Raw genomic sequence first — 25,116 nt, forward strand, 5'->3', positions numbered from 1 at the left:
GGAGTACAAGTATGGATCCTTATTGGTTAGCAGCTTTCAGTTATCCACAAACTAAAAATGGGTACCAGGGTGGTGATTATTTTGATAGACTTTTGTTATTTTGTTATTTTTTAAATATATGTAGATAGATATGTGTATGTATGTACATCACATAAAAAAGAAAAGAGCTTAGACCATTAGCAGGTGTTTTTTTCCTTTATCCCATCCTCACCTTCTCCTTTCTCCCACCATCACCACAAAAAAACCATTAAAAATGAATGTTTAGCATGTGATCGCAAATATAACTCTTTCATAGCAAAGCAATATCTTTTTTTAAAAAAAAAACGAAATGTAAGAAAACTACAGTTTTTAAATCATCTTTTGTTTACTTTTCCCTAGTAACATACTGGGCTTTAAAAGAAAGACAAGCTGAATGCTTTCTAATAAAACAGTTTCCCCCCTTCCATGTTAAAGAAACAATATGCTGTACTAATTCTTTATTCATGTTCAAAAAGCTGTTCCTCAAACAAATGGTGAGTGCACCTTTACATAAGAGGGAATTGGATCGATTACTGGTCACGAGAGCTGGCAAATATGTATCTGGAGTATTTTGAATGCAATAATGAGATGGAGCAGGTGGATTCATACCTCCTGACCATGAGACAATACTCCTTTTTGTTTCTTTTCTTTTCTTTTTTTCTCCCATAAGCATACCCTGGATACCAGGCAGAATTTCTTCACCACTTCTAGCAAATATTTTTAATTTTATTCTTTTTTCTCCTTTATTCAATTTTTTCTTTTTCTTTTTTACTTTTTTTAAGTTGGTGGGGGTGGTCCAAAGAGGATCAGATTTGCAATAGAACAGAGTTTTGGTAGAAAATCTGGATTTTGCTTCTTTCAAAAGAAAAAGAAAAAAGAAAAGAAAGACTGAATGAATTCTGGTCTGACCGCATTATATATACCTTGCATTAGAATGCATTCCTATTCTCTTTGTTGTTTTATTTTCAACAATTTGTGTGCTTTTAGTTGCTTCAGTCTATATTTACCTCTCATGAGAACACGGCTATGTTTTCTTGTATTGTCAACTTGCAGATGCTACATTACAGGAATGCAGTCTTTAAATAAAAAAGTAGTTTTCACATATTTTTGCATGAACTTTAAATATACTATAAATCACTGTCTGTGCCTTTCGACAGCAATTCAGGGGACCTCTCCCCCCATTAGTTAATTCAAATCATTCCAAACAAATGTGTTAAAATGGCACAACTTTTTTGTGTTCTAAAATCTATTTATTTAATGAATCACTTAGCTTATTCAGATGAAGTGTTAAAACATTACTCACTAAATATTAAACACTTCTCATTCCAATTTATAACATATTTAGTTATTTACAGTCAAATGCATTCTTAAAGAGAAACCATTAAATCAAATGCAAGTGAATATTCTTGTTGATGCCCTAAGGAGTAAAACACTATAAAGTATGGTCAATTTTACAAAATAAAAAGTGAAATCATGCCAAAGAAGGGATCGGTATTATATGAAACATTACTCAAGTGAGTAATACAAAACAAAACAAAAAAATTGAGTAGTCCTATACTAATTAACATGATGGCGTTAAACCAGAGTCAAGATTATGGCACACTCTAAAACAGCAAGAGAGACAGCAACACTCCTATAATTAGATTTGGTATACCAAATGCCAAGTTAACCAATGAGACAGTGTTTAGAATCGTCCTATATTATGCTGATGGGTTTTTTTCCTTTGAAAATCTGGAGTGTGCTTGTTCTCAGACACTTTGCTATGGTGTGTTTTGTTACTAAGGAGTTGTTTCCCATGCATCCATTCAGCTTTACTGTGCAATCCTATACATGAAGGAGTAAGTCCCGTTGAGTTCAGTGGGGCTTATTTCCAGGTAAGTGGCTATAGGATTGGAGCCTAAACCTTTGAGACTATGAAGAAACATGGCAGTTATTCAGAGCATGCAGTCAACTGTGTGTACAAGAGGCTCGGTGTAGCCTGAAGTCCATTTTTCCCTCTCATTTATAGTTGTGTAAAGTAAAGGAAGAGTTAAGAACAGTGAAAAAACTTACCATGCTAGCCTGGCTATGCCAATAAAGAATCTTCTAGAAATATCTGTAAATGAGTAGCTGCCATCAATCATTGTCATTCCTTTATTTCATGTCTACTGATGAGGTTGACTAGTGTCATTGTTTGTTACTGTCCAAACCATAACTTCATTCTTGTAACGTCAAGCAGATATGACAAGCACACATTTTCCAGATGAATAAAATACAAAGTCACCTTTTAATTTACAATTGGATGGTTGGTGGTGGGTTTTTTTGTTTTGTTTTGTTTTAATTTCAAATAAACAAATCTGTTCTAAAAATGTACTCAGATGCTCATTTGCCTCTTGAGCTAAAACAAAGCTACTTATTTTCCTTGCAAAAATAAATAAAAGCACGGTTTTCAAATCCTTACAAACAAATGAATATGACACAGCCTTTTAAAACAGGAATCTTTTATGGAGTTTTGCACCCAGTTGTAAGGCTTCATCAGAATATGACTAAACTCTTGCTGTAGCAACAAGAAATTGGGAAGAAGAAAAATAAATAGGAAGGGAAAGATGTTTGACATTTATGTCTAATTTTGTCAGTAGATTCCACAGCAAAAGTGGCCCTTCCACAACAAATGTGTAGTATGTGAAAGATAACTTCTTTATTTTGCAAAACAATGGGCTTTTCTACATTAGGCTGTTAATTTGCTGCATCTGCTTTCGGTTTTGCTGCAGAATTGAGATCCGAGCATTACATGAGGAACATTTCCTTTCCTGTTACATAACCTCTCGGTGGCACTTTGGTATAGCAGAATAGCACAAATACAGGAAATAGTATTTTATTTCACCATCAGATATAATACCCCATTTTTCCTGCTCCACAAATAATAATAAAAAAAGCTCGTGTAAAGTGATGTTTACATGCAGAAGCAAAACTGGCAGGTTATGATGTCATCTAAATAACCGTAAGGAACTGTGAAAATGGAATGGAAAGCACACAAACAAATGCCTCATATGGAAAAGCTCAACATCTTCCTGAGAGCCACTTGACTTTTCACAAAGCCAAGCATGTACACAAAACATCATTAATGCAGTAGAGGTTTGTGATATCAACTGATTCACCTAAAGGCTGTCATGTCATATACTAAGAATGTTCCTTTATAAGATATTAATAAGCTGAGTATTTTCTATATTGACTAGCAGTGGGTCTCCAGAATTTCAGACAGGAGACTTTCCTAGCACGGACTAGAAATGCCAAGAATTGCACCTAGGAATTTCTGCATTCAAAGCATATGGTCTACATCTCTCCCCCTCGGGGCCTGTTTATGTGTACCCCAGGAAAAGTTCTTTTTTTCCTTCTTTCAGTGGCAGCCCCATGTGCCTAACTGAATGTCACTCCAGAGGATCTCTTGTTCTTTGAGACAGCTTTTCAAGAGTTACAGTGAGGCAGTAGGAGGGAAGGAGTGGCTGACAAGCCCCCATTGAATCCCGACCAATATCTAGTTTGTTTAAAAAGCTTTACTGCAAACAAAAATGTACACGAAAAGCATTACGAAAGCTGTAACCCCAAACCTGCAAGGAAGTTAGTATTATTTGTGATGCCAATCTCCTATTACTGGATTCCCACCCCCACCCCCTGTGAATGATCCATTTCCTTGGCCTACAGCACAGTTTTGAGTGAATCTAAAGTAAGACAAATGCTTCAACAGAAACACCATGAAAAGGAACTGTATGTGACTGTTGAAATATATATATCGTGATTGCTGCCATTGACAAGTTCTCAGGGTTTTAGAAGTAGCTTTTTTTTATTATTGTGAACAGTGATTAACTAAGACGTCTAACATTTACCTATATATTTTGAGAATAGCATAAAATCCTAATTCTATTTGATTATTGGTTACCATCTTTTTCAGACCATACAGAATATTTATATTTTAATATAGCTGACAGGAATTACATTGAAACTATTGCCTCCATGTGTAATTTAAATAAGAGTAGGAGGGAAGGTAACAAGGGACAGTAGGTTTAGATACCATGCTTTGCTTTTGCTAGTTTTAGTTCAAGTCTATATTTCTGCCCCAGCCAAATCAACACTTGCTAAAAATGGAAGCCATTCAAAATCCCTAAAAAAGCTTGCTGGTGCATTTATTTTATAGTTTTCTGGGGAAATCAGCATTGCCAATGTAGGATGCTAATTAATATTTTATCCTCCAACATAGATGCTAGGTATTCAAAAAAGCTGCAATGGTTTAGAAAGTATAAATAAGTTAATAAAAGTTGAGTCCTGATGTCTAATGTGCAGCACAGTCACCTTTTAAATCCATCTCCAATTTGAACCATGTCTGATTTTGATTTTGGGGCCCAAGCTCTTTTGTTAGGATTCCTGTCCTCATTTCTCTATATTCAGATTTAAGAGAACAATTCTGAACAACATCATACTGTAGTCAATACTGACCATTATTTATATGTATAGAGTAAGGCCAACGATGCTTTGGCTTCAACATCTGGCTCTTCAGTGGATGGCCTTCTACAAGGAACCCATGCTAAATCATGTATTGTAATCACTCAAACTGATAAGCATGGTGTATAATATGTCTTTTCACAGGGTCACTCCTAAGTAATGGCATAGGTACAGCCAGTTAACTTTCCCAGTGGCTTGAACAGGGACACCTTCGTGGGACCAGGCTAATTTCATGTGGAGGTGCTTTTTGTGTGAACTGGAGCTTCTTCATGACTGTTGAGATTAGCATGGTTGCAATAGCTTAAACGTTTGCTATCCGTGATCATGAACTCACAGTGATGTGTATACAGCCCCCATATGGAGGGACTAGTTCACATGCCTATGGCTTCACATGAGCACAGCGCAGCCACACGCCTGATGGGGATTCTGCGCACTCCCAAGATCCTAGTGTGGGAGCTGCCAACATGTGCAAAACATGGGTGATATAGAGGCTTCTAAGGCTTAGGAACTAGGTTGAAGGTTGATTGGCAGGTTGTTAAACTTCCATTTGGTTGTATACAGATGCATAAGAACAAGCAGAGTGTTCCTTCAGGCAGGCACAGTCCTTTGTAAGGCACTGTCAAGTTGGTATGTTAGCCTATTGGCTGTACTCAGGGGGCGGGACAGTAATTCCTGGACAACCAGTTGTTCTTCATCCTTGATATAGCAGGCTAAATTCACATGCCTATGCATTGAAAGCTGTTTATTTTTGTGAATGGGATATATGTCATACATTGATCACATTCTTAAGACCAGTTTCTACTGCCCCCACTCCAAAAAGTGCTCATGTTACTTCACCCATACTCAAAGCCAAACATACCACTTCACCCCATATTTTATGATAAAGAGTCATGTATAAGCTACTTCTGGGTTGTTATTGTTGTCGTTGTTTAAAAAAACACACGAAAGAAACACCATGTAATTTTTAATTTAATTTTTAGTAACTATTAACCATTTAATTTTTAGTAACTATTAAAAGAATCTGAATAATTAAGAGGAAAGCATCGTTCAGGTATATGATTCCTGTTCAGTGAGGATTCTGCCTGCATAGACTATGAGAGGCCCTTTAAACTCTTAGACAGCTTACTCTGGCTTCCTTATTAAAGCATCGTAATTGACAAGGCACCATGGCTCATAATTGAAAAAGTCATGAAATATCTGAGCAGAACTGGCAAATGAAGGCCTCCAGCCAATTTGTCAGCTTGCAGTCTACATGGGGAAATTTGAATCTGACTATCTAAATCATAAAAGCTTGATGCAGCCTGTTAAAACTGTAAAGCTATTTATTTAATTATTCTGGGTGCTGTAGAATGTGAAACTGGAAGAGAGCAGATTTTTCTAAAAAGACTTTACTGGTGTAATTTGTATTAATCAAATCGATCTTGGCCCAGAGGGATAGAGGGAACGGGGCATCATCTGTCAAAACAGATAGAAACCATCCAATCGCTTGTTGAGAGTGTGCCGCAATTTAAAACCCAAGGTTAGGCTGAAGATCTTATGCTTGAAGCTTGCAGCCTAATCCACAACACTGTTAAGCCAAGTCATCTAGATGAAAACAGTTTCACTTAGTATCTTGAAAATCAGTAGAGACTAGGTAAACTTACATCCAGGTAATTCTCATGTGGATACTCAATGACTCTAGATTGCTGTGCATACTAAATCATCTGTTGGCAGTACGTAGCTAGATAAAAATGGTATTGTTATGTATAAAATACAAATGGAAAACTAATTATTGAATAAAATATACTCAAAATATCTCAGTATTGAACAACTTATATAAAGTTATACCCTGGAATAACATTATATATACCCTTGGTAGGCTGCAATCATATCAATTTTAAGTCATTTAGTGGGCCTTTTTCCAGAGTAAGTTTGCATAGGATCAGGTTTTAGTTTGAAACACACACAATCAACAAAATAATACATTTTTTTTGCTGAATTAACTGTTTCTTGCCATTATTTTCTGTTGTACACTTTGCATGTGTAGCCTTTTAGGCAGCCAACATCTTTCAGGGCGATGGTTACAAATGCAATATAAAGGTTATTTCTCTTCTTCACCTTCTGTTTAAAGACTCCTTTAACTCCTTAATATATGAGCCAGGCATTCACAAAGCAACTTGTAACTAGATGCAGTGCTTCCTAGTTGAGAAACCTTTAGCAGAAATCTCCTTTGTTTCTTTATAAGCACAGTTCCCATTGCTATTTTTTGAAACCAAGCCTTTTTTTATTTCTTGTTGTGCTTTTGAAGTAAGAATCATCCCCAAGAAACTCCAGGTCTTCATTTTAAGTGTGTTATTGTGCCCTTCAGCTTGCTAATTCTCTTAAGACCCTAGGAAGCTGTAAACAAGGTGGGGATTTAAATTCTGCTTTCCTGCTTTATTTGTTAAGGATTTGGGCAAGACCTCATGTAGCAGAAAGCTGAGTCAATGGAGACAAAAAAAAAGAGTTTGAGAGGAAAGTGTATTTGAATTCAGTCTGTCCTGACTGAACAAAACATCTGTATCAGAACTGGGAAGAGTGTCTTTTGTGACCAAGCCCCACACTGTGCTTGCTTCCTGCTATTTAGGTATATTTTTAATTAATTTATGTGAGTAATATAATTAATTTATGTGAGTATAGCCTCCAGGACTTTGTTTTGAAAGACATAGCCCTAAAATGAAATGAGTGAGTACACTCAAGAAATTAAAGTTGCAATGCTATACCCACTTACTTGGGAGTAAGTTCTATAGAATTAAATTGGACTTACATCTGAGTAGACATGAATAGGTCCAGGCTGCATCTTTATCTTTCCTCTCCCAAAAAAAGAAGACCAGACATTAAATCCTGAGATCGTTTCAATTGTCTATTGCAATTGTTACCAGTTATCCAAAATATAATCAAGCTACCTTATCACTGAAATGGAGGTCATACCTCCATAGAACTTTCCTGCAATGTTTTGAGAAGCATCCTTTTTGTTATTTTTGTTGTTTCTTTCCGAAAGGATTTAAAATATGTGGTAAAGAAACAATAAGCCAAAAAAAGAGATCTATGCCTCTGATTGCAGGTTGAGCAGAAAAACAGATGGTATTTGGGTTTCCAAAAAAACTAAATGGGTTTCTGCTTAGTCAAACATAATATTTAAAAAACACACCAAAAAAAAAAAACCCCAATGAACCACATTTCCTTAGAATGGCAGAATCTATTACTATGGTTTAGAAACAAATAAATAGGAACTGGCTGAATGTTACAATCCCAAGATGCTAATTTGCTTTTGTTTTTTAAAAAAATAGAGAGAAAGAGAAAAGTTGCTGGGCCTTTTTGTTCTCTTTTTAAGTACAGAATAAATGCACTCCAGCGAACAGAAGATAAGATGCTGATTTTAGTACCTTTGCTCTAAAGGCAATAAGCTAATCAATAAGTGTTGCAAGTTGACAATGGAAGCTGAAGAATAGATGGAGGCTTGTGAGCCTGAAATTCAGCTAAGTGCTAGGGAGCAGCTTAGTTCTCATGCTTCATGGTTTGTCTTTGATGCATCTAATGCAATGCAATGTGTTTCTCTAAATTGTGTCTTTCTCTATATGTATAAATAAACAGATGCAGATAGAGCTCAAAAGCATGGCATGGATGAATTTATCTCTTCCAATCCCTGTAACTTTGACCACGCTGCACTCTTTGAGATGCTTCAGCGCCTCACTTTGGACCACAGACTTAACGATTCCTATTCGTGTCTGGCAAGTATATTCTTTGGTCTATGCAATATAAATGTCGGGCTCCAAAATCTGATCTGGTGAAAGTGTGTCTCCTGTCACTGCAATTGGTGGAAGTAGTGTCTGCTTACTCCAGGTCTGAATTTGGCCCCAAGAGATACTATGCTTCAGAAACATCCTGTATTGACATACTGCCTTCCTTAGCAACTAGTTCTGCACAGCGCAGGTATTCATGCTCCCTTTTCTATATATCATTAGCATTCAAACATTATCTAGCAAGAAAAGGGAGTGGCATCCATATTTTAGTAGTGTCCATCTTTGCCTCTGGTGATCCTAATCAGCAATGTCAGTGGAGCTGCACCAAGTGTGTGGCAGGAAGGATGCTACAGAACCTTAACAGTTTTGTTCAATAAATGTGAAGATATAAAAAAATTGAGTTTGATCCATCAGTTAGTATTTATTTGATTATTTCTGTTAGACTTTCAGAACAATAAATGTTTGTATGCAATGCATGTCCCATTAAAAGCAGAATTATAGTTCTGACACACCACATTGGACCTTCATCCAAATGCATTGAATATTTTTGGTCAACATTCCTTAGAGCTTCTAAATACTTTGGAAAATGCTTGAATACCATATTTTAATTTTTTATTATTATTATTATTATTATTATTATTATTATTATTATTATTATTATTATTATTAAAATGCCCATCATTTATGGCAAGGCTGCAACCTTAACCACACTTTTAGGGGAATAAATCCAAATGAATGCAGTAAGACTTACCTCTGAGTAAATGTCAATAGGATTGTGGAACCCTCTGTATGGTTACTTGGAAGTAGGTCCTACTTTGTTGTAAATATGCATAGGATTGCAGCTTTAGAAACATAAGAAGAGCCCTGCTGGAACAGACCAAGGGTCCATCTAGTCCAGCACTCTGTTCATACAGTGGCCCATCTGCCGTCGGCCAGGGACCAACAAAGCAGGACATGGTGCAACAGCACCCTCCCGCCCATGTCCCCCAGCAACTGGTGCACACAGGCTTACTGCCTTAAAATGTTTATTTAAAAGAAAATAGGAGAAATTAATTTTTGCAATAATAATAACAATTTTACCATTTTTAAAACATTTGAAAAGTACATTTTTCTTCTTCAAGTATACTGTATGTAGATCAAGTTACAGCAAAGATGTGAAAAAGGAAACAATCATTTTTTAAAAAAATGAATTTAATTTGGACTTGTGCTTACCAAGACAGCCTTGTAACCTGTTTTTCCCAAAAGGGCCTGAGGAACACTCCTCTCATCTTAAGACCAAGACTGCAGAAGACTTAATAACAGCAGCTTGGGGGGGGGGAGAGTTGTTAGTAGTGGTGGCGTGAGGGAAAGATACCAGCCCAGAAAGACACTAGTAAACACCATTAAATAAGTACAGCTAAAATTAGTAGCATTCCAATAAAACCCCTCTATTAAAAATGCCACAGAAAACAAAATGAGTCTTTAAGTCTTTGAAATAAAATGAAAGCCAATGAAGTTTTTTTAATATGAGCAAAATATGTAACCAGTCAATATTCTTGAAGGCATTTTTGCGTAAGAGCTGTGCTGGATCAGGTCAAAAGCCTATTTTGTTCAGCATTCAGCTCCCACCAGGTCTGGCTCTATCATTTATAGACTGCGTTGGCTACCTCAGGCAACTGAAGCCAGCAAATTGTTAGTTTATTATTAGTGTGTTTATACTCCCAGGAAGAGACACCTGTGAGGTTTTCTGCCTCAAGTACCAATATAACTTGGTCAGCCATGGGTACTGTTCAGTTTGAGTGGCGGTGGGGGTAATTTGCTGTTTAGTCTCAAGGAAGCAAAATGTCTTGGCCAACCCTGGTTCCCAAAGAGGCCAACCAGAGGCCTATGTGAAGCCCTCCTACACTTGTCCCCCAGCAACTGGTATTCAGAGGCAAACTGTCTCTGAACATGGAGATAAGATGCAGCTATCATGTTCCCAACCAGCTGAAGTTTCTCAGTAGTCTTCAATGGCAACCTCATGTACAGTGCATTGCAGGAATCAAGTCTGGATGTTACCAGAACATGGACATTGTGCCAGAAATAAAATCTAAGTACTAAACTAGTAAACAGGTGATCTCACTCATAACTGGAAACCTGCTCCCTTTCTTCCCTACTGATTCCCTTCCACAAACAGTGGGTCCCACCAATTCCATTGTACAAGCGAGATCCATCACTTATGCAAGGGAGATTTAGTACTCCCTAGCTGAAGCCCTGAAAGAGCTTGTTTCTGGAAGGAAGCAGGTCGACAGAGCTCCACTGCCCAGCCTCATTCCAGGATCAAGCATTTCTGCTCGTTTCAGGGTGCCCTGGTAAATCTCCATTATGCAAGTAGTGCTGCTTATGCAATGGAACTGGTGTGGTGTAAGAGAATCGGTGGGGGTGTAAGCATTTCATTGGATTCTGCCCATTATGCAAGGCTGTGCTGAAAGATACTAGATTGCTGTTTCCTGCATAGAAGAGCAGGGGAAAGTGGAAGCTGTGTGAGCCGGCCTTTAGTGGACATAGGTGAGTCGGTGCATAGGCATCCTAGGGAAATTGGAGCCAATATGGGGGGGGGCAGAGATTGGCTCTGAGTATAGAAGTCATACAACACCCCTTCCTCCCAGCTGGAAATCGTCCTTCCACTGTTGTTCTTATGGCAGATCTTGTTCACACTGTCAGATTTCCATAAGGCATTAGACGACTTAGAGATGCCCTATAAATCAGCATCCTTGCTCTTTCTTGTGCTCATGCTATATACAAGCCTTCCCCAACCTTCTCCCCTCCAGATGCGTTGGACCACAACTCCCATGATTTCTAGTCAGCATTGCAGTTTAGCACATGTGGAAGGTTGGGGAAGGCTGCTGTATAGCTTCACTTGATCACCACAATCTGACAGAGGCAGAATTCTGTATGAAAACAAAGAAATTGACTCATCACAGATTAGACAGAAGTGACACTTCTTGGCAAGGAGAAGCATTTGGGAGAAGAAGCAGAGGTGTTGTTGGCACAATTACTGGAGCTGCCTGCCACTGCTTTCATAGCCATGGGCTCCTCTTGAGTTCATCTCAGCAAATGGTCTTTGATAAGAGGCCTGTGTTGTCCATCATTTGCACGTGCTCCTTCTATAGCTGTGATTGGTGTCTTTCTGTCCTGCAGATTTGACACACGATGACTAAGGCCTTATCTACACCAAGCAGAATATTGCACTATGAAAGCAGTATATAAAAGGCAGGAGCCACACCAAGCATGATATAGTGGTATGAAAGCGGTATATGGTATGTGTCAATGGGCCCCAACAGTTGTCAGTGCACTTCAATACCACTATTAAGCAGTAGTGTGGCTCCTGCCTTTTATATACCACTTTCATACTGCAATATCCTACTTGGTGTAGATGAGGCCTTAGTCTTACTACCCGTGAAAGGCCCCCAGAAGCCACAGAGCTAAGACTGCTATCTTCTTTAAGGCTTCAATAAAACAAAAATGGCAGATTTTTAATGAAAATTCATATTCTAAGATTGCTAAGATTTTCCATAAAAATTAGTTGTATTGAAAATTGCAGGCTTTGTGAAAATCTCAGACTGAATTAATCCAAAGCATTTAGCATTTTTAAATAGGAAAACTCAGCAGTCTAAATGTTCAACAGGAAATTCCAGAAGATCCATTCTTGCAGTATTATGAGATTACTTTTTCAGTCTTGCCTGGGAATTTCTTGTCGAAAGTTTGATCTTGAATTTTCATTCAACTTTTTGCTAATTGGAAAATGTAAATATTCCAAATAAAGTTTGGGAATACAGTTTCTAATTTTGTTAGCGCTGGCATGAAAGTGGAAGTTACCAATTTCTCCATTCTAAAACAATTTCATTTTTGTTTTAGATGAGGCTTTGTGTGTTTTTTAAATTGATACTTAGCAGTTGAGTATGTTAACATTCCTGGTGTGAGGACATTGAGTACACTAATAAAGGATTCCTGGGCACCGCGAACCCTCAACCCCCCATGTTTGCACTCCTTCGTGTTGTCCCCACAGCAAGGAGCACAAATACAGGAGGAGGGGCCATTGCCCCATGTGCCCCATTCCTCTCCCCCCTCCATGTTTTTTTTACCTCCTTGGACGGAACGAATCCAGTGGTAGTTGCATTGAGGGGGAAATCCCACCCGCTACTGAAGAGAAAGCAGTCACGGAGGGGGGGAGATGGTCAGCCACTCTCTCTCTCTTCATTGCAGCGGCGCTGCTAACTCTTCGGGCAGAGGGGCACAGGCCAGATGTGTGTCTGCGCCTTGCTCGCATGAAAAAGTCAGGATAAGTCCCCAACTTTTTAAAACCAGAGCTTCAGGGGAATGCCCTGGGACTGCTCCGCAGTGGCTGCTGCATCATATAAATGGCCTAGCGCCACTGCGAATCCATCCTGGGGCTTTATCAAGACAAGCCCCTGGTGTGAGTCTGGGGATACAGCTTTTAATTTTGTTAGCACTGTCATGAAAGTGGATGTTACCAATTTTGCCATTCTAAAACAATTTCATTTTTAGTTTTAGATGAGTTTTTTTAAAAAAAAAAATTAAAAAAAATTAATTCATAGTTGGCTGTTGAGTATGTTAACAAGAGATTCCTGGTGTGAGAATATCAACCTTCTGTTGGAACGATACTGACTGTAGGGAATTTTCCATGGCAGATATAGTCCAGTCTCAAATGGCACACTGCATGAGAGAGCCTATGTAAGATAAGTGTCAGCGAGCCTGTTCACTGTGGTTAGCAAAACTGTGGTTCTCTGAGGTTAGCACTAACCACAAGCCGTGCTGTCGCACACAACATTTTAAGCCATGATTAGAGTTGTTAACCCTGCTGCAGACGGTCCGACTGTGGTTAGTGAGTGACCAGGGTTTAGGAAAACATATCGCACAAGACTCCTTAAACCCTGCTGTTTAATCAAAAACCTTAACCAGCAGCATTTAAGGTGTTTTCTGAACAGGCCCATTGACAGGGTAAATGTCTCCCATATAAGAATTGCAGTAACTCAATCATGCTTTGTGATCATGACTAGAAAAAAAACATGGCACAAATGCTAGGGGCAAATAGGGAAGGTATTCAAGATGGATAACAAGCTTAGAAAAGGGGCTTACAGAAAGGAGCAAGGAGAAAACAACACTAAGAAATAATATAGATTCACAAATGCAGAGCACAAAATGAAACACAGCCTTTAGTTGACCAACCTGGCTGCAGTCACTTGCTGTTCTTTCTTTCTTTCTTTCCTTCCTTCCTTCCTTCCTTCCTTCCAAGCACTGGTGGCTATTTAAGGGAAAATATCAAATAAGATATATTAGCCCTCTACAATCCCAAAATGCTTTGTGGGCATTTTGCCTTAATCTGTAAGGCTGGTTCCATGCCTCAGCAAAATCCCCAGTGAAAGTTCAGCCTATTAGTTATGTATGTGACAGCATAGCCAGTCAGATGTAAATTCTGTTGCCTGTTTTTTTCCTGGGGTTTAGAAAAAGAGAAGACAAATATTAGGATGAGCTACACATCAAGATCAAGGAATAAATTGCATCCTTGAATCAAGTGTAAGACAGCAGGTGGAATTTTGTTCTTGTTGAAAAATGCAGCTCATTGGACTATTTCCTCAAATATGGTCAGACAAATACCATGTGTTGCTATTTTACACACACACATATAATTTATCTGAATCTGCATGTCTTTCTCTCAGGCATAATTTTCAGTAATTGTTTTTTTTTTTTTTTTAATGGAATTCTAAATCTCAGTTCCTGGAAATCAGCAATGCCTTTTTCTTTACTTCCCCGGCCCTGCATATTGCCAAAATGTTAATGAAAATAGAAACCACCTGGAATTTCTTAAGTAGGGGAAATATTTCTGCTTCAACCCTCACTAAAAAGCAATTTTTCGGTAGCTCTTTTGAAGTGAAGCAGAGAAAAGAAACCGCCATCAGAGGACTCTTATGACAGCCCAACTTCTGTGTTATTCTCAATCGGCATCTTCATTTTCACACATGCGCTTTCTGGCGATTAGAGTAATGAAAGGAATCATGTCTGTTTCCCATGCCTTTGATTCTGCCCCTCATTATTTTAATCGCTTTTCAATCTGTTCTGGAGTTGGCCCAACAAGAATAAGCAAATCCCTTCAACGGAGTTCTTAATTGATATTTCTTCAACTCTCCTCAACAGTAGCTATTTTGGCATCCAGAAAAGATTTGGTGTCATCCGAGTGGTAGAAAATATATTTTAATCTTTTCACAGCAGCATCATTTCAAAGACGTAGCATTTGGGGTGGCAGATGGGGTGGCAAAGAAGTTGCCTAAAGGGGCAGGGCACTGATCTACTCGCCGCAGGAACTTTTCAATTAAAATATGAAAGATTTTGTAGTTTTGAAGCATTATGGAGATGCATCTTATCAATTTTTCAGCATGCCTATCAATACTGAAGGCTTTGAATGTGCAATAGGTTTGCATTGCTGTTGCATTTACAGAATTTTTTTAAAAAAAAGGTGAGAAAGAATTTACCTGAGCAGCTACCATTGCTGTCTTTATAATGAGGGTTCCTCTTCTTCAGAATGATGGTATTGTGATCTGGCATGCTGGGATAGATTTACAAAGATTCTCCCTTATTAATTTGTGCCTATGTAACCTTGAAACGTCACTATTATAACACTTCTTAACATGTGCAGCTGCCCCTGTAGATTGTTCAGAGAAATCAACTAATGCAAATATGATAGGCTGCTGAGAGTACAATATTGCTGTGCTTGCAGTATACCTGACTAGGGACTGGCTTCCAGTCACCTTCAAATCATGCTCCCAGTTCTTAGTATTGACCTATAAAGCCCTTAAAAAGCTTAAACTGCCAAAGCCTTATGTATATTAACAGACCTAGCTATGTTAGAAAGTGCCTCCTTCTATAGGTTTCTATCTCCATGATCAGCCCAGAACAACTTGTAGATCATGGGTGGGAGGGTGCTGTTGCGCCATGTCCTGCTTGTTCATCCCTGGCTGATGGCTGGTTGGCCACTGTGTGAACAGAGTGCTGGACTAGATGGACCCTTGGTCTGATCCAGCAGGGCACTTCTTATATTCTTATGTTCTTATCTTAGGAATGTAGGGGGATGCATTAAGCTGAGTGAGACCATTGGTCCATATAGCCTAGTATGGTTGACATCCTGACTGACAGTGGCTCTCCAGTTTTTCAGGCAGGTTTCTTTTGTAACCCTACATCTCCATGGATTGAACCTGAAGCCTTTTCCACACAAAGCATGTACAAGTCCTCTCCCACTGAGAGATGGCCCCTCCCTTATAGCCCCTCTTGCTCCCCACTTTCATCTAGAGAGACACTTACTCTTAGCCCTGTGCAAGCATTTCATCTGTCTGTACTAGAATGCATTGAGGTGGAGTTCAAGATCACAAATGCTGTCCTTGTTCCCAATCTGCATGGATTTGAGAACTTGTTCCCATGATGCATGTGTACCTTGTAACATGCATTGGTTCTTTACACATGATCTTTATCTTCAATTTTTGGAGCATACTGTTCATGCAACAAAAGCATATTCGCAATGACATCTATCTATCTATCTATCTATCTATCTATCAAATTTATATCCCATGTTTCCACCAAAAATGGTGCTGAAGGCCATCAATGCTTGTAGGCCGTTTTACTGACAGGATGTCAAATGCATGGAGATCAGTGATGGGGAGGAGGTGTGAGATGCAGTCCAAATTCTGCATGCGCGCACACACACGCGCACACACACACACACACACACAGAGGTGTACACCTATACAGAATAAAACGTTCAAAGGGCTATTCTTGAGTTGAGTACAATTGAGTTTTCAATATGTTCATGTGCTTAATCATTTCATGAATGAAACAATATCACCCTGTATCTATAAGATAAGGGCAAGGTGTAAATCAGCTATTTAAATCCATAATAAAAATCAAAGTCACTTAGATTATGATTTATTGTGAAGTTGAGTCTCAGAGAATTTAGTTTGTGTTCTCAGACACATAATGCTTCTGACAGAAGAAGAAAGGATACTCAGCCTGTTATTCTTAAACTTGAGAAACCTTACATAGCCATCTATATGATATTTTTGTACATAAAAGTCATTGCAGCTTCATTCCCTCATCTAAACAAAGCCAGAGCAGCATCACATATAAGTGATAGATACAGACATCTTTTCTATTTGCACAGCAATGTTTTGCATGCGTTCTTGGCATTTTTTTAATCTCTGATATCCCATAAAGATAACTAGACCTTTGACGATAACAGAGAGAGCAGTAAATATAGGAAACCTATGACCACAGTTACACCTAAGGTTTATCCTGGGATCATCCAGGGTTCGCCCCTGCCTGAGCAGTGGATCCCCTGTGTGTCACGTAAATGAACAGGTTTGACCCCTGGACGATCCAGGGATAAACCTTAGGTCTAGCTATGGCCTATATTAGCATTAGGGAGTGCATAATTAATCCCTACACACATGCATTGAGATTCAACAAAGTATTGCTTGAGGTATGCTCCCAACCATAATTCCTACAATCCTTGTGCTATTTGCTTCATTGCAGTGGTGTAGTGGCTAAAGTGTTGGACTGGAAGTCAGGAAATCCGGGTTCTAGTCCCCACTCGGACATAGAAACCCACTGGGTGACTTTGGGCCAGTCACAGACTCTCAGCCCAGCCTACCTCACAGGGTTGTTGTTGTGAGGATAAAAATGGAGAGGAGGAGGATTATTACCTTGGGTTCCTTGGAGGGAAAAAGGGGGATATAAATGCAACAACAACAACAACAACAACAACAACAACAACAATAATAATAATAATAATAATAATATAAAAAAACTGTACCATGAATAATAATTTTTTAAAAACTAGTCTGCCATGCTTTCAATACACTTTAATTTTAGAAAATAATGATATTACTGATGTACATTATTGTTGGAGATTGGAGGGAAAGAAGTTTGGTCCTAAGGGTGACTATACTTCCATAATGTCTCACAGGATCAGGTGCAAAAGTCTCAATAGTATCATGATGCCAAGGCATCTCAAGCTATTTTGGTGAGGTACAATTTTGGTCATTCCCCCTCTCCTCCTCCCCACTTACCAATGCAGCACTTTCCTTTATTGTCCGCCAAACTTTGCCTGGCCTCTACTGCCGCTGCCTGCCTGGGGTCGTTTGGTGCCCTGGATCTCTTGGTATCCAAAACTGCCCACTTTGCTTCACCCTAGAAACAGCCCTGCACGATACACAATTTATCACCTCACACAAGATAATTCAGTGGGGACTCATGCAGCTATAACTGCTAATAGTAGCCCTTTGCTATGACGTCTGCACCTTCTTTCTATATTATTTAGTTCCATATAATGCTTAAGTCACAGGAGTGTGGAAGAAGTGACATCTGATTCATTGTATCCACCACACACCAGCAGTGTGTGCCACTTCCAAGCCAAAATTCATACATGTGCAGCAAAAACCATGGTGGTGGTGGTGGTGATAGTAGTAGTAATATACTTGATTGTATAATCATAGGTTGTAACAGTCAAGCATGTAAACATGGAAGCACCTCATTAGACTAAATGGTTGCAAGCACAAGGACTACTTGACATACACCGATGAAGGAGTTTTCAAATGTCTGAATCAGAATTCTACTTGATACTCTATATGCTTGCTAATCCATGGACTGATACTTACACCAGACAAACATTTCTCATGTTGTGTATGCTGATTATTATAAGAGACAATAAACATACAAGGATATTTTTATTTGTTTGTTTGTTTGTTTGTTTGTTTGTTTCAGACATCTATGTTCCACTCTTCAAGTATAATCAACTTCTCAAAGTAGATAACAGTAATGTTAAAACATATTTTTAAAAATAATAATAATTGCACAATAAAGATTAGCAACAAGGGGAAAAAACCTTCAATAAAAGCCAGATAAAACCTGCAATCTGAAGCTAAAGCATACTGTAAACCTGGTGAATGAAAGAGTTTTCCCATGGTATCAAAAAGATAATAAGCCAGTGGGTTGCAGTTAGATTAAGTCATGCTTGCAGTAGAACCATTGAAATCAATGGATCTCAAGTTTGTGTTGAGTAACTTGTCCGATTGATTTAAATGGGTGTGTTCTAAGCTTCATTAGGTGTGGATCCAATATAGAATGTATACACTAAAGGATAGTTTGAGACATTGCCCCAATCAGATTGTAAGCCTGTGGGCAGGGACTGTCAAGAAATAGTTTTGTAAGCCGCCATGAGAGCTTTTTTTTTTTGGCTGAATGGCGGGATAAAAAAATGCTTAAATAAATAAATAAATAAATAAACATTCAACTAGGAAGTCCAGTAGGAATTACCTCATAGACAAAGCTTCTTCATGTTCCAGTGGTTAAGAACATCCAGTGCTGTTTTGGTGAGATGATATTCTGCCCTCACTTCATAGCTGGTTTGTATTAACAGTTATCAGAATGGGCATTGACCCCCAGAACGTATAGGTTGAAAGTGACTGATTCAATTTATAAGTATCTGACTCACAGGTTCAGCCATCCACAAACTTGTTTGTGCACTGGTTGTAGCAGAATCCTTCTTCATTCTAATTTGATAGAACATTCCAGTTGTATTACTATGCATGCTGAAATGAGGATGCATGAAATGAAATCCAATTTTGTTCATGCACTGACTGAACAGCATCTACCAGTGGAGAAGATTTTTTCCCCTGCAACCCTCCACACCCCCAAATTTGCTCTAAAGGGCTGGGGAACCCTCTGGAACATATTCTGTAGTGTGCAAGGAGCTGCAGGGGACAGAAAGGGATGGGGAAAGTCCACTGCATAAGTAGAGGTCTTCTCTCACAACATTGGATGTAAAGGATATTGGACATGTATTGGTGTATTTACATTGATTAGATTTCCTTAAATATTTGCATTATTTGGTATTGTCACTGTTGTTACATGTCTTTTTGCTACACTGATCTATTTTGCTACACTGTTGCCTAGCATGTCTTTTTAAAACTCTATATCTGAAAGTTCTCTCTTTTCCACTCAGGGTTGGTTCAGTCCTGGCCAGGTATTTGTGCTAGATGAGTACTGTGCACGTAACGGAGTCAGAGGCTGTCACAGGCATCTCTGCTACCTCAGTGATTTGCTTGAGCGAGCAGAAAATGGAGCAATGATCGATCCCACCTTACTTCACTACAGCTTTGCCTTTTGTGCGTCACATGTTCATGGCAACAGGTAAGGGGACCTGCTTGCTTCTGCCTGTGTGGGAAAAGTCTCTTTCTAAAATACAGATTTCAAAGAATAATATTGTGTATCTGGTACACAACACATCTGACAACAGAACTGATCTGTTTCTTTGTTTCCATGCTTGTCTAAAGGGAAGCAGGATTTTTTAAATTATTTTTTTTTTCTTTTCATTGTGAGTTTAACAAAAACAATTGTGAAAATAAGAGGGGGGGTTAAAGAATAAGAAATTGCATGTGTAGAAATATCAGTATTCCATCATGTACAACATTCTGGGGGGAAAGGAGATCATGCATAAACTTATTTATTTATTTCTTTATTTATTACATTTCTATACCGCCCAATAGCCGGAGCTCTCTGGGCGGTTCACAAAAATTAAAACCATTCATAATATAAAACAACAGTATAAAACCATAATATAAAATACAATAAAAAAGCTCAACCAGATAAAAACAGCAGCAATGCAAAATTACAAATTTAAAACACCATGTTAAAATGTATTTATAGATTGTTAAAATGTTGGGAGAATAAAAAGGTCTTCACCTGGCGTCTAAAAGCATATAATGTAGGTGCCAAGCGAACCTCCTTAGGGAGCTCATTCCACAGCTGGGGTGCCACAGCAGAGAAGGCCCTCCTCCTGGTAGCCACCTGCCTCACTTCCTTTGGCAGGGGCTCGTGGAGAAGGACCCCTTAGAATGACCTTAGGGTCCGGGCAGGTACATATGGGATGAGGCGTTCCTTCAGATAACCTGGCCCCAAGCCGTTTAGGGCTTTAAATGTTAATACCAGCACTTTGAATCGGGCCCGGACCTGAACTGGCAGCCAATGAAGCTGGAAAAGGACTGGCATAATGTGGTCTCGTCGGCCACTGTCGGAACTTCAAGAAGAGCAGACCAAATATCCATATATTTATCCATTCGCAAATGACACCTATATACCACCCGTTAAAATGTTGATAGCAATGTTAGGTTTTCAATCCATAGCATTATAGGAGGTGAACATTTATCCTTCCAATGTTGTAATATCAGTTAATGTATCAAAGTTGTAATCAGTATTGTACACAAGATGGTTACTTTTGATGCCTTTGTGGAGAGGAAGAAGAGAAGTGGGAGAGGAGCTATAGGCTGTGTTCAGACAACACAATAGTCAATGGTGTCAATGCCACAGTTGATTATCGAGGGGGTACTCCCCACACAAAATGATTATAATCAACCATGATGTGGATTAAGGCCAGCATCAAGTCGACTATTAGTCAGTGGTGTATTTGATTGACACTTCACCCCTCTCTCTCCCCCCCCCTTAGTGCGCCCCCCGGTATCCCATCAGCCATTGCGAGTTCTGCTGGCTGAACTAGTGCAGAAGCTGCTGCTTTGGTCACTCTTGCCAGGGGGCTCTGTTTTCGCAGAAAATAACCAACTATGTGCAACGAAATCGTCAATGGTGCCTGACACATGGCACAATAACCGACAGTTGTTCAAATAATCAACTCTGCACAGTGTTGGCCTATTTTGGCCAAATAACCAACCACGATGTGAAAAAGTCCCAACAGACGACACAGTAACCAACCATTGACTATTTAACCCACCGTTGACTAACCCACAGTTGGTTATTATGGCATCCGAATCCAGTCATAGTGTCCTTCTACTTGTCTTCTGGTCCTTTGTAATACATTAAGACTTTTCTTGCTGTATTTTGATAACCTTCCTACCTTCTGAAAGCCTTTATGTCACTGTTAGGGGCTATAGTAACCAAAGATACAGAACTGCATAATCTGTTCTAATATTATGATGCAATAACTTTGCAAGGGAGTCTGCCAGGCCTTTACTGATTATTACTGACCTATAAGTTATGCAAGCACTTCCTCCTTGCCCACCTGTGCCAGCTTAGCCTGCTGTAGTGGATCAGATGGCACACATGTTGGGAGTTGTTGGTTTTTTTAATGTAAAGCTCTTTTGCCATTTGACAGCCATAATAGCTACATAGCAATTTCCAGCTCACTCTTGTCATTTAAGATAAAGTAGGCTAGACATTATGCCTGAAATTACCGATGAGATAAGTTTCTATATAGACTGCTATGGTATTTGTTACACTGAAGGTTTTCTTTTTGGAAGTTGCCTTCTATACTGTGAGATGTCACACTCTGTTCTACATATGCTGCTGAATAACAGAGTGTTATAAAATAATGAACTGTTTTTGTAAGCTCTCTGGTAAACATCATGATGAATTATTATACACATTGCTTGTATTTCAAATTATAAGGCTGCCACTCAAGTCACAGTTCATTTGATTCATCTTGTCAGGGCAACAGAGTTTGTTCTTCTTATTTTCTTTTTAGTTCTGTCTTTCCTTTACAACTTTTGTTGACTTACTGTTGGCATTGTTGTTGTTGTTGTTATTATTTGCTTTCAGCTTGTTTTCTTTCATTTCTTTTGTTACGACTTCTTTTATTTCTTTCACTTTTTTCTGTTTCTGCTATCCTTACCTTTTCACTTAAAACCATCCCTATCATGTCCAAAGTCAAAAAATGGAAGAGATAATAGGTGGCATACTGCCAGTTGCAAATAATCCCCCAGCTACTGAAGTAGAGGCAAAAAAGGATTCCAAAAAGGAGTCCAAAAAGAGAAAAGATTCCAAATCCCAGCCACCTCCAGAACCCAAAAGGTAAGAAACAGCAGCTTATGTGATCATACTTTTGCATAGGGTTCTATATTTATTATTTATTTGTTTATTTCAGGTATTTTTAAATCAAGCTGTCACAAGATAGCTTACATTAAATGACAATACAATATAAAGCAGGGGTTACTTTAGAACAGGAATAGGTTACTAGTAGCTCTCCAGTTGTTTTGGCCTACAACTCCCATCAGATTTAGCTAGCATAGTCAATGGTGTGGTAGGATGGGATTTGTAGGCCAAAACATCTGGAGGGCCACAAGTTGCCTGCACCTGCTTTATAGCATCGGAAGCATGGTAAATAAGGAAGATAAAAAGGGCTTGAGAAAGAGCTTGTTCAAAATCTTGTGCAAGAGCTTGCAAAAATAAAAGAACCTCGCTGGATTTGGAGTCGGAAGCAGCCATTCTGTTCTTCGTCTTTTCATTTGTAAAGGTAAAGAGAACCATCTTTACAAACTAACAAGTAACAAAAAGGCACATCAAAATTTTCTAAAAAGTCTTAGCCAATCTTGAATCATGAGGTGTGATCTTCACACGCCATTCATTTCCATAAGACTTGAGTCACTAGGGCGCTATGCTAAAAAAAAGTCATCATTCTTCTAAGCTGTGTTGGAGGTGGATTTTATATCCATTTTTTAGTGTCTTTGTGTGTAAAGGGCCTGAATAGAAACCTAGCTCACTAACCTAGTGCTTATTACTTATGTACTTAAGGCCCAATCTGAGGGCAAAACTACACATTACACTCACTGCATAGCATGCAACTTGACCATCAGATTTTCCTTAATTTCTACAGGCATGTTGGGGCCATCATAGTATATGGACAGGGGGATACTAATCAGATGTTATGGTATTGTTCATAGCCAAATAGGGGGTGTTTTTGGCAAGGGTTCTGGCTGGGGAAGGAAGAGCTAGACCTCCATTCCTCATGTACAGCAACCCCCCTACAAACAACCCCACTCCTGTAGAAATTGAAGAAAATTGGGATGCGAAGCTGCACACTAATCAGTAAGTATAACACCATAAGTGTAATATAGTAAGCATCGTTTGACCCTGAGTTATGTGAATCAAGGTAGACTGCTTATTCATGTATCAATGAAATGTATAAGCATAATGTTGAGTGTGGGCAAACTCACATTCACTTAATCATTGAATAACTGTTCTACTTTTCCTGGGCCTTAGCCTTGAAGTGATCGTTGTAGTGCTCATTTCATCCACTAGAATTGCAAGTTGAAGGACCACTCAAAACAGGTAGTAGAGCAGGAAAAGGCCTTTCTCTTTATCATTTATAGGCCATAGGCAATTGTATCTGGCAAAAGTGTGCTCAGTGGACTGGATGGCCTGACGATATAAAATACAAGAAAATGCTTTCCTTCTTCTTCCTCTGTGTAACACAACAGGTTGATGGTAGTTCAACGTGACTCTTCTAAAATATCTGGCTTGCAGATGGTTGCTTTATTTGCGCTTGTAGATTTCAATAGAAAAAAATTATAACAAACCCATATATGGCTTAATTTCTATTTTTGTCTTCTAAAGGTACCTCTCCTTCCTCCTTCAATTTTTATTTTTAAAACATATTTTCTCTGGTTAGGGTAGATATTCTTGTTAGAATTCTTGTTAGAATTGTGAGTGAATTCGTTTGTTTTTTTGAAGGCAAATTTAGAAAGAAAGAAAGAAAAAAAGCTCACACCACCAACAACTGGTAGTTTAGCTTTCTGTGAAATGAGGTTGGCTGTCAGTCAGAATATGCCACTCTAGTAATGAAGGTTGAAGAGAGAAAATTCTGTGTGGCTATCAATCTCCCATGTAAGCGATAGACAGTGATGGAGCTGAGGTGGGTTGTCTGTTTGTATTGTGTTTGTGTAAGGTCAGACAGTGAGACAACAGTAGCTTGCAGTCAGTGAGAAAGTGCAGAGAGAGTGTGATTCAGATGGTGCGGGACAGCCTGAAGGTCAGGACTGACAGAATGACAGGCCATCAGAGGAAAGAAACTAACTAGATGCTGTCCAGGGTCTTGCTTCATGAATAGTCTGGTTATCTGATCAGTGTCAGTGCAGGACAGGAACAAAATGGCTGCTGTTATAAATACACCTCTAGCTCAGCTGTGACCCCTGTGCTATATCATGTGAAATTCTACAAAGCAAAAAGAGACTTTTGCACTATGTATTTTCAGACAAGAATTTTTGTGAATTGATTCCTTAGAAGTTTCATTATGACGAAACTATAACATACTTCCCAGTGGATCGTTGAATTTACTTTATTTCTATTTATTTAAAAAAAAACATAAGGAAAATTCAGAAGGTTGTTTTTGAGTTTATACTGTTAATTTTATTTTTCTTCCTGAGAAGTGTGATGACATTTTATATACAATATCCATACTGTGTATGTAGACATTATATATACAATATAGTGATTGCGTTTTTCACTATGACTGTTGTTGTTTATTAAATCCCTAAAGATCTCTTGGCAGATGCACCTAATTAGAACACATATAAACAATATACTTAAATGAAGAATCACAGAAGCAAAACCTCTCCACTAGAATAAGCCAGAGTAATAAAGATAGCTCTCACACAGTTTTCTGAAGGTGAACGAATGATGACTTTGACTGATTAGATCAGGCACTGACATACAATATTACATGTTGCATTGTATGTAAGCAGTTCACAAGCGTAGTAACAGATACTAACGAAGAGTCTTTATTCAAAACACTTTGGATTAACTAATTAACAGTAGCCCTATTCAGGTGTTCTGAATAGGGTTAAAATAAATGTGTGAGAAGAGAAAGCAACCTAACCTGATTCCCTTCCTCACATGTTTTCATCACCCTCTACTCAAGGTGCTTTTCCAGCATTTTTAGTTGTGTGGAGCACCTCCACAGATACAGGAGAGTCTCCTCTTCAGAAAGTTGCCCTCCGCAAGTAGAGGGCTATGGAAATGGATGAGGAAGGAAGCATAGCCGGAGCTC

At 38.7% G+C, this 25,116-nt stretch overlaps 1 protein-coding gene across 2 annotated transcripts in view; it reads left to right on the top strand.

Annotated features, from left to right (window-relative positions):
* Nucleotides 1–25,116, top strand: part of CADPS (calcium dependent secretion activator) — a 407,683-nt gene that overhangs the window by 243,422 nt on the left and 139,145 nt on the right. The window contains exons 12-14 of one of the 2 annotated variants that reach the window (XM_063122067.1): nt 8,107–8,243; nt 19,285–19,472; nt 21,999–22,142. In XM_063122067.1, the coding sequence (XP_062978137.1) occupies nt 8,107–8,243; nt 19,285–19,472; nt 21,999–22,142 (469 nt within the window). The remainder of the gene's footprint in view (nt 1–8,106; nt 8,244–19,284; nt 19,473–21,998; nt 22,143–25,116) is intronic. The other variant, XM_063122066.1, reaches the window with a different exon arrangement.

This window comes from Elgaria multicarinata, chromosome 3 (assembly GCF_023053635.1).
Source record: "Elgaria multicarinata webbii isolate HBS135686 ecotype San Diego chromosome 3, rElgMul1.1.pri, whole genome shotgun sequence".
Taxonomy (NCBI): Eukaryota; Metazoa; Chordata; class Lepidosauria; order Squamata; family Anguidae; genus Elgaria; species Elgaria multicarinata.